This window comes from Rana temporaria, chromosome 13 (assembly GCF_905171775.1).
Source record: "Rana temporaria chromosome 13, aRanTem1.1, whole genome shotgun sequence".
Lineage (NCBI taxonomy): Eukaryota > Metazoa > Chordata > Amphibia > Anura > Ranidae > Rana > Rana temporaria.
Window position 1 is genome coordinate 119,584,775 of NC_053501.1, and position 9,314 is coordinate 119,594,088.

General features: G+C 46.1%; 1 protein-coding gene across 1 annotated transcript; it reads left to right on the forward strand.

The window, feature by feature from the left end:
* Window positions 1-8,797, forward strand: LOC120920266 (protein S100-A11-like). Its single transcript, XM_040332245.1, has 3 exons — window positions 1-108; window positions 4,713-4,859; window positions 8,565-8,797. Exons 1-3 carry the CDS (start codon window positions 106-108, stop codon window positions 8,706-8,708), a joined length of 294 nt encoding a protein of 97 aa, XP_040188179.1. The 5' UTR covers window positions 1-105; the 3' UTR covers window positions 8,709-8,797.
* The last annotated feature ends 517 nt before the right edge of the window (window positions 8,798-9,314 follow it).

A 9,314-nucleotide genomic window follows, 5' to 3' on the forward strand; every position in this document is an offset into this window, starting at 1 on the left:
CCCCAGGGTGTGGCGCGTTCCTGTCGGGGGTATAAATTGGCCACCAGGTTTTAACCGGCACCACATTGGCTGAACTCTCCTCTCCACCCTCCAGAATCTGACAACATGGTAAGTGAGACTCCTCTGGGCACTGCGGAGGGAAGAGAGGTGTGGTGCCCAATCTCAGGGCCAGCTTGGCACGGGTCGCCCGGGTCGCCCTCTATGGGGTCTTCCCATTTGTGGGGTCATTGGATGGTTCAGGTTCTGATCTCGATGGGTCAGGTTGGCAAAGTGGGGGGTCAGTTGTCTCAGACACCCTTCGAGGAGGAGGAGGGGGCCCACTGCGTAGGGGAAGAGGGGTGTGGTGCCCAATCTCAGGGCCAGCTTGGCACGGGTCTCCCTCTATGGGGTCTTCCCATTAGTGGGGTCATTGGATGGTTCAGGTTCTGATCTCGATGGGTCAGGTGGGCAAAGTGGGGGGTCAGCTGTCTCATACACCCTGCGAGGAGGAGGAGGGGGCCCACTGCGTAGGGAAGAGGGGTGTGGTGCCCAATCTCAGGGCCAGCTTGGCACGGGTCGCCCGGGACACCCTCGATGGGGTCTTCCCATTAGTGGGGTCATTGGATGGTTCAGGTTCTGATCTCGATGGGTCAGGTGGGCAAAGTGGGGGGTCAGCTGTCTCATACACCCTGCGAGGAGGAGGAGGGGGCCCACTGCGTAGGGAAGAGGGGTGTGGTGCCCAATCTCAGGGCCAGCTTGGCACGGGTCGCCCGGGACACCCTCGATGGGGTCTTCCCATTAGTGGGGTCATTGGATGGTTCAGGTTCTGATCTCGATGGGTCAGGTGGGCAAAGTGGGGGGTCAGCTGTCTCAGACACCCTTCGAGGAGGAGGAGGAGGGGGCCCACTGCGTAGGGAAGAGGGGTGTGGTGCCCAATCTCACGGCCAGCTTGGCACGGGTCGCCCTCTATGGGGTTCCCTCTTGTGAGGTCGTTGGATGGTTCAGGTTCTGATCTCAATGGGTCACCTGCACAGGTAGGCAACATGGGGGGTCAGTTGTCTCAGACACCCCCGGAGAATAGGGGGGGGGGCACTGAGGGATCAGAATATGGGGAGTTCAGATTGGGTGTGGCTTTAATCTCACCCCCCCCCCCCCCATCCTGGCCGCAGACCAGAGACTTCTTCTGGGTAAACAGACACGATCCACTCAAATGCTTATCTGTTGTTCGGCATTGCATAACCACGCATGCTCGGGTCACCCATGTGTGCCTGTTTATGTTGCCATGAGGGGGGGGCATAATAAATAAGGGGGGGGGGGCACACAATAGAGACCATCAAACAGGAACGCTTGCCATTTCCAAGCGAGGCGTCTCCTTCCCCCCCAAATACGTCTGATAATAATATAATAACAACAATAATTGTAATAATACATTATTATTATTATTATTGTTACTATTATTTATTAGATTATTATCACTATCATTACTTTTATTATTATTACTATTATTATTATTATTATTATTATTATTATTATTATTATTACTATTATTATTATTATTATTATTATTACTATTATTTTTTTGTATTGTTATTATCACTATTACTGTAAATGCATAATTATTATTAGAAGTAATATTAGTAATACTAACAATAACAATACATTTATTTTTTTAATAATAAAATATAATAATAGTGATAATAATATAACAACAATAACAGTAATTATACATTATTATTATTATAGTGATTGTTACTACTATTTATTAGATTATTATCACTATGATAACTTTTATTATTATAACTATTATTATTATTATTATTATTATTATTATTATAATAATTATTTGTGGTATTATGGTCACTATTACTGTAAATACATTATTATTATTATTATTATTATTATTAATAATAATAATAATAACAATAATAAAAATAATAATATTGTATTAACAGTAATATTAGTGATACTAACAATAACAACACTAAAAATAGTATTAATAATAAAAAATAATAATAGTGATAATAATATAATAACAAATAATAATATCAATACTAAAAATAATAATAATAGTAGTAATGATAATATTAATAATAATAAAAATAATCAATAATATTAATAAAAATAATAGTGATAAAAATATAACAACAATAACAGTAATAATACATTATTATTATTGTCATTATTATTTGTACGATTATCATCACTATCACTACTTTTATTTATTATAATTATTATTATTATTATTATTATTATTATTATTATTTTAGTTGTGTTATTATCAGTATTATTACTGTAAATACATTATTATTATTAACAGAAATATTAGTGATACTAAGAATAACGATACTATTAAATAAAAATAAATATAAAAATATAAAGAGTAACAAAATAATAATAAAAATAATAATAGTGATAATAATAGAATACAATAATAATAGCAACAACAATACTAAACATAGTAATAGTAATAATCATAATGATATGAATATAACAATAACAATAATAATAATAATAATAATAATAACAATAATAATAATAATACAATATTATTAGTGGTATTTATTATATTATTACTATTGTTATTGTTATTGCTATTGTTAATATGATTATTATTTTTAGTATTGTTTTTGTTAGTATCACTAATATTAATGTTAATACAATATTGTTCTTGTTATTTTTAGTTAACAGTAATATTAGTGATACTAACAATAAAAATAGTGATAATAATATAATAAATAATAATAATAAAAATAATACAAATAATAATATTGTATTAGCAGTAATATTAGTGCTTCTAACAATAATAATAATAATAATAATAATAACAATAATACAAATAATAATAATAATAATAATAATAATAAAAATAATAACAATAACAATAATAATACAAATAATAATAATAATAATAATACAAATAATAATACAAATAATAATAATAATAATAATAATAATAATAATAATAATAATAAAAATACTACAATGTATCATTTTGCACAGATTCAGATTAAAGACGTAACAAAAACCTTTTATATGGATCTCCGCCCTCCCCTCATTTGCATGTTAGCCCCCTCCCCCTCCCCACCCCCGCGGGGTCCTATAATACACACAATAGTCAAATGAATGAATAAATTGTCCCTTCCGCTGTGTACAGAACACGACACGTCCGCCGGAGAAATTTGAATATTGAAATCTTTATTTAGTAAGAATGCAAAAGCAGCGCCGACCCCCGGCAGCCAATCAGAGCTCATCGTAGGCTAATCTCAGTGACTTGTGATTGGCTGAAGAAATGTGTCTGTTTATAGGGTGTCATTTGGGACGATCGGATGAAGATCTCACAGGAGGATCCCCGGGGGGGGGGGGGGGGGCCTGATATCTACACAGGCAGTGCATAACGCTGACATGTTTCAGGCACAGGGGGTGGGGGTGGAGTTAAAGGGTTTTTAGGCCAATGGGGTGTGTGCAGCTTACTGGAGTCCAAATCCAACAAGGAGGACGGAGACACGGGGGAGGTGCAAATAGTGCCCCCCCCTCCCCCACACACCTTGTCTCATCACTTTATATAATGAGTCCTTTATACTCCGGCTTTTGCGGAGGCGGCACAACCGGACAAACCGGACAGACGCCGAGACAGAACCTGCGGAGGACACGCCCACCCAGAGACAGCAGAGAATGCCAAAGTCAATAAAAACAACCAATAGCAAACTTTATTTGTCAGGCCAGAGCAGCTCATGGGCGGATCTGAAGCCTCACCCCCCCCCCCCAAACTTTGTACCTGACACCCCCAAACTTTGTGCCTGACACGCCCTCCAAATTTTGTGCCCAACCCCCAATTTTTGTACCTGACACCCCCAAAAGACTTTGTACCTGACACCATGGGCGTCCGCTGAAATTTTTTATGGGGGGGGCGCTTCGCTAGCGGCCAAAAAGTGTAGCCAAAACGATGGTAAAGCGCAGCTTTTTAGCGGCGCTTTACCGATAACGCGGCAGTGTGAAATAGCTCTTGAGATAATTCAGCTTCACTCCATGCCCATATAAATATAGCCAGAGAATGTACAGACCCCCCTTCAGCACAGATGGACCCCTCCTTCAGCACAGACCCCCCATTCCGCACAGACCCCTCTTTCAACACAGACCCCCCATTCCGCACAGACCCCTCTTTCAGCACAGACCCCCCATTCCGCACAGACCCCTCTTTCAGCACTGACCCCTATTTCACCACAGACCCCTCTTTCAGCACAGACGGACCCCCCTCCCCCATCTCATTCAGTACCTCAGATCAGCCATCAGCGCGGCACAGCAGGTGGGGGAGGCGGCTTCACTCTGCTCGCTGTGCCTGTGTGACATCCGGCCCTTCTCGATTTTTCCAGGAGGGGATCAATTGCCCCCCCCTTGCCCTATGGAGCGGACGCCCATGCCTGACACCCCCAGATTTTGTACCTGACACCCCCAAACTTTGTGCCTGACAGGCCACCCAGATTTTGTACCTGACACCTTCCTAGAATCTTACTCAGTCCTTTCCCAGGCTGGTTTGGTAGTAATGAGGCACTGTGGGGGGAGGGGTAGGTGATCTCGGTGGGGGGAGGGGTAGGTGATCTCGGTGGTGGGGAGGTGATCTTGGTGGGGGGAGGTGATCTCAGTGGGGGGAGGTGATCTCGGTGGGGGGGAGGGGTAGTTGATCTCGGAGGATCTCGGAGGGATCGGTCGCTCTGTAATCTGTCTTCTCTCTCCAGGATTGTAAGAATACCAACGTGGAGGATTGTATGTCTCTGATGATCCTGAAATTCGCGCAATACGCCAAGAAAAGGGACGCCGACGGAGACACCCTGAACACCGATGAGCTGTACGACCTCGCCGTCGCCGAGTTCCCCACACTCTGTGTAAGTCACACCCCCGAGGGCGGCCAATCACATCGCTACATTTCTCCCCATTGTGGGAGGGGCAGAGACACAAACTTCTGCAGGAAATCTCCCCATTGTGGGAGGGGCAGAGACACAAACTACTGCAGGAAATCTCTCCATTGTGGGAGGGGCAGAGACACAAACTTCTGCAGGAAATCTCCCCATTGTGGGAGGGGCAGAGACACAAACTACTGCAGGGAAACCTCCACATTGTGGGAGGGGCAGAGACATAAACTACCGCAGGGAAATCTCCCCATTGTGGGAGGGGCAGAGACACAAACTACTGCAGGAAATCTCCCCATTGTGGGAGGGGCAGAGACACAAACTACTGCAGGAAATCCTACCATTGTGGGAGGGGCAGAGACACAAACTACTGCAGGAAATCTCCCCATTGTGGGAGGGGCAGAGACACAAACTACTGCAGGAAATCTCCCCATTGTGGGAGGGGCAGAGACACAAACTACTGCAGGGAATCTCCCCATTGTGGGAGGGGCAGAGACACAAACTACTGCAGGAAATCTCCCCATTGTGGGAGGGGCAGAGACACAAACTACTGCAGGAAATCTCACCATTGTGGGAGGGGCAGAGACACAAACTACTGCAGGGAATCTCATCATTGTGGGAGGGGCAGAGAGACAAACTACTGCAGGAAATCTCCTCATTGTGGGAGGGGCAGAGACACAAACTACTGCAGGAAATCTCATCATTGTGGGAGGGGCAGAGACACAAACTACTGCAGGAAATCTCCCCATTGTGGGAGGGGCAGAGACACAAACTACTGCAGGAAATCCTACCATTGTGGGAGGGGCAGAGACACAAACTACTGCAGGAAATCTCCCCATTGTGGGAGGGGCAGAGACACAAACTACTGCAGGAAATCCTACCATTGTGGGAGGGGCAGAGACACAAACTACTGCAGGAAATCCTACCATTGTGGGAGGGGCAGAGACACAAACTACTGCAGGAAATCTCCCCATTGTGGGAGGGGCAGAGACACAAACTACTGCAGGAAATCTCCCCATTGTGGGAGGGGCAGAGACACAAACTACTGCAGGGAATCTCCCCATTGTGGGAGGGGCAGAGACACAAACTACTGCAGGAAATCTCCCCATTGTGGGAGGGGCAGAGACACAAACTACTGCAGGAAATCTCACCATTGTGGGAGGGGCAGAGACACAAACTACTGCAGGAAATCTCCCCATTGTGGGAGGGGCAGAGACACAAACTACTGCAGGAAATCTCCCCATTGTGGGAGGGGCAGAGACACAAACTACTGCAGGAAATCTCCCCATTGTGGGAGGGGCAGAGACACAAACTACTGCAGGGAATCTCCCCATTGTGGGAGGGGCAGAGACACAAACTACTGCAGGGAATCTCATCATTGTGGGAGGGGCAGAGACACAAACTACTGCAGGGAAATCTCCTCATTGTGGGAGGGGCAGAGACACAAACTACTGCAGGAAATCTCCTCATTGTGGGAGGGGCAGAGACACAAACTACTGCAGGAAACCTCCCCATTGTGGGAGGGGCAGAGACACAAACTACTGCAGGAAATCTCACCATTGTGGGAGGGGCAGAGACACAAACTACTGCAGGGAAATCTCCCCATTGTGGGAGGGGCAGAGACACAAACTACTGCAGGAAATCTCCTCATTGTGGGAGGGGCGGAGACACAAACTACTGCAGGAAATCTCCCCATTGTGGGAGGGGCAGAGACACAAACTACTGCAGGAAATCTCCCCATTGTGGGAGGGGCAGAGAGACAAACTACTGCAGGAAATCTCCCCATTGTGGGAGGGGCAGAGACACAAACTACTGCAGGAAATCTCCCCATTGTGGGAGGGGCAGAGACACAAACTACTGCAGGAAATCTCCCCATTGTGGGAGGAGCAGAGACACAAACTACTGCAGGAAACCTCCTCATTGTGGGAGGGGCAGAGACACAAACTACTGCAGGAAATCTCCCCATTGTGGGAGGGGCAGAGACACAAACTACTGCAGGAAATCTCCCCATTGTGGGAGGGGCAGAGACACAAACTACTGCAGGAAATCTCCCCATTGTGGGAGGGGCAGAGACACAAACTACTGCAGGAAACCTCCTCATTGTGGGAGGGGCAGAGACACAAACTACTGCAGGAAATCTCCCCATTGTGGGAGGGGCAGAGACACAAACTACTGCAGGAAATCTCCCCATTGTGGGAGGGGCAGAGACACAAACTACTGCAGGAAATCTCCCCATTGTGGGAGGGGCAGAGACACAAACTACTGCAGGAAATCTCTCCATTGTGGGAGGGGCAGAGACACAAACTACTGCAGGAAATCTTCCCATTGTGGGAGGGGCAGAGACACAAACTACTGCAGGAAATCTCACCATTGTGGGAGGGGCAGAGACACAAACTACTGCAGGAAATCTCTCCATTGTGGGAGGGGCAGAGACACAAACTACTGCAGGAAATCTCACCATTGTGGGAGGGGCAGAGACACAAACTACTGCAGGAAATCTCCCCATTGTGGGAGGGGCAGAGACACAAACTACTGCAGGGAATCTCCTCATTGTGGGAGGGGCAGAGACACAAACTACTGCAGGAAATCTCTCCATTGTGGGAGGGGCAGAGACACAAACTACTGCAGGAAATCTCCTCATTGTGGGAGGGGCAGAGACACAAACTACTGCAGGGAATCTCCTCATTGTGGAAGGGGCAGAGACACAAACTACTGCAGGGAATCTCCTCATTGTGGAAGGGGCAGAGACACAAACTACTGCAGGAAATCTCCTCATTGTGGAAGGGGCAGAGACACAAACTACTGCAGGAAATCTCCCCATTGTGGGAGGGGCAGAGACACAAACTACTGCAGGAAAGTCTCCCCATTGTGGGAGGGGCAGAGACACAAACTACTGCTGGGAATCTCTCCATTGTGGGAGGGGCAGAGACACAAACTACTGCAGGAGATCTCACCATTGTGGGAGGGGCAGAGACACAAACTACTGCAGGAAATCTCCTCATTGTGGGAGGGGCAGAGACACAAACTACTGCAGGAAACCTCCCCATTGTGGGAGGGGCAGAGACACAAACTACTGCAGGGAATCTCCCCATTGTGGGAGGGGCAGAGACACAAACTACTGCAGGAAATCTCTCCATTGTGGGAGGGGCAGAGACACAAACTACTGCAGGAAATCTCACCATTGTGGGAGGAGCAGAGACACAAACTACTGCAGGAAATCTCCCCATTGTGGGAGGAGCAGAGACACAAACTACTGCAGGAAATCTCACCATTGTGGGAGGGGCAGAGACACAAACTACTGCAGGGAATCTCCCCATTGTGGGAGGGGCAGAGACACAAACTACTGCAGGAAATCTCCCCATTGTGGGAGGGGCAGAGACACAAACTACTGCAGGAAATCTCCCCATTGTGGGAGGGGCAGAGACACAAACTACTGCAGGAAATCTCACCATTGTGGGAGGGGCAGAGACACAAACTACTGCAGGAAATCTCCTCATTGTGGGAGGGGCAGAGACACAAACTACTGCAGGAAATCTCCCCATTGTGGGAGGGGCAGAGACACAAACTACTGCAGGAAATCTCCCCATTGTGGGAGGGGCAGAGACACAAACTACTGCAGGAAATCTCATTTAAAAGGGAAAAAACATCAATATAAGAATTTGTGGTGATTCTGTCTTCCAGGGAAGCGGGAAGAAGGACGAGGTCCTGAAGGGAATCATCGGGAAGATGGACGTGAACAACGATAAGAAGGTGACCTTCGAGGAGTTCATGTGTTTCTCGGCTTCGGTGGCCATTGCCATAAGGGAGATCTTAAATAAAAAATAGTGTCCTGAGCGCAGGGGGAGGGGCAATATTTACTGAATTCAGCGATTGTGCGATCTTTCAATAAATGTAAAAAATTTTTTGGGATACGACATTCGTCTCGTCTGCAGTATTTGTGCTAAAAATATTGTTTAGCTCGTTATGTTACCTTCCACTGGTACAAAACTGCAACAGCGCCCTCTGCTGTTCTGCTTTACATATACCCTTTACAGCGGCACAGAGCTGCAGCAGCGCCCCCTGCTGTTCAGGTAAGGTGAGTGTGTATCAGCACGTCTAGGACTGAGAAGAAGAAGGGGGGGGGGGGGGGGGTGTCCTGAAAATGGAACCCTGACTGCAAATAACAACCGTACTATACGTTAGTGCTACAACAGCGCCCTCTGCTGTTCTAAATTATATATACAGTATATACCTCGCAATAATATAATGCTACAACAACGCCCCCTGCTGTTCTACTTTAAATATAACCTCATAGTGATACAAAGCTACAACAGCGCCCTCTGCTGTTCTACTTGATATATACCTTACAATAAATTATTATAGCAGCGCCCTCTGCTGTTCTACTTGATATATACCTTACAATAAATTATTATAGCAGCGCCCTCTGCTGTT

Coding starts and splice junctions, on each gene's coding strand:
- LOC120920266 (XM_040332245.1), top strand. Junction 4,860..8,564: donor CCGAGTTCCCCACACTCTGT/GTAAGTCACACC, acceptor TCTGTCTTCCAG/GGAAGCGGGAAGAAGGACGA.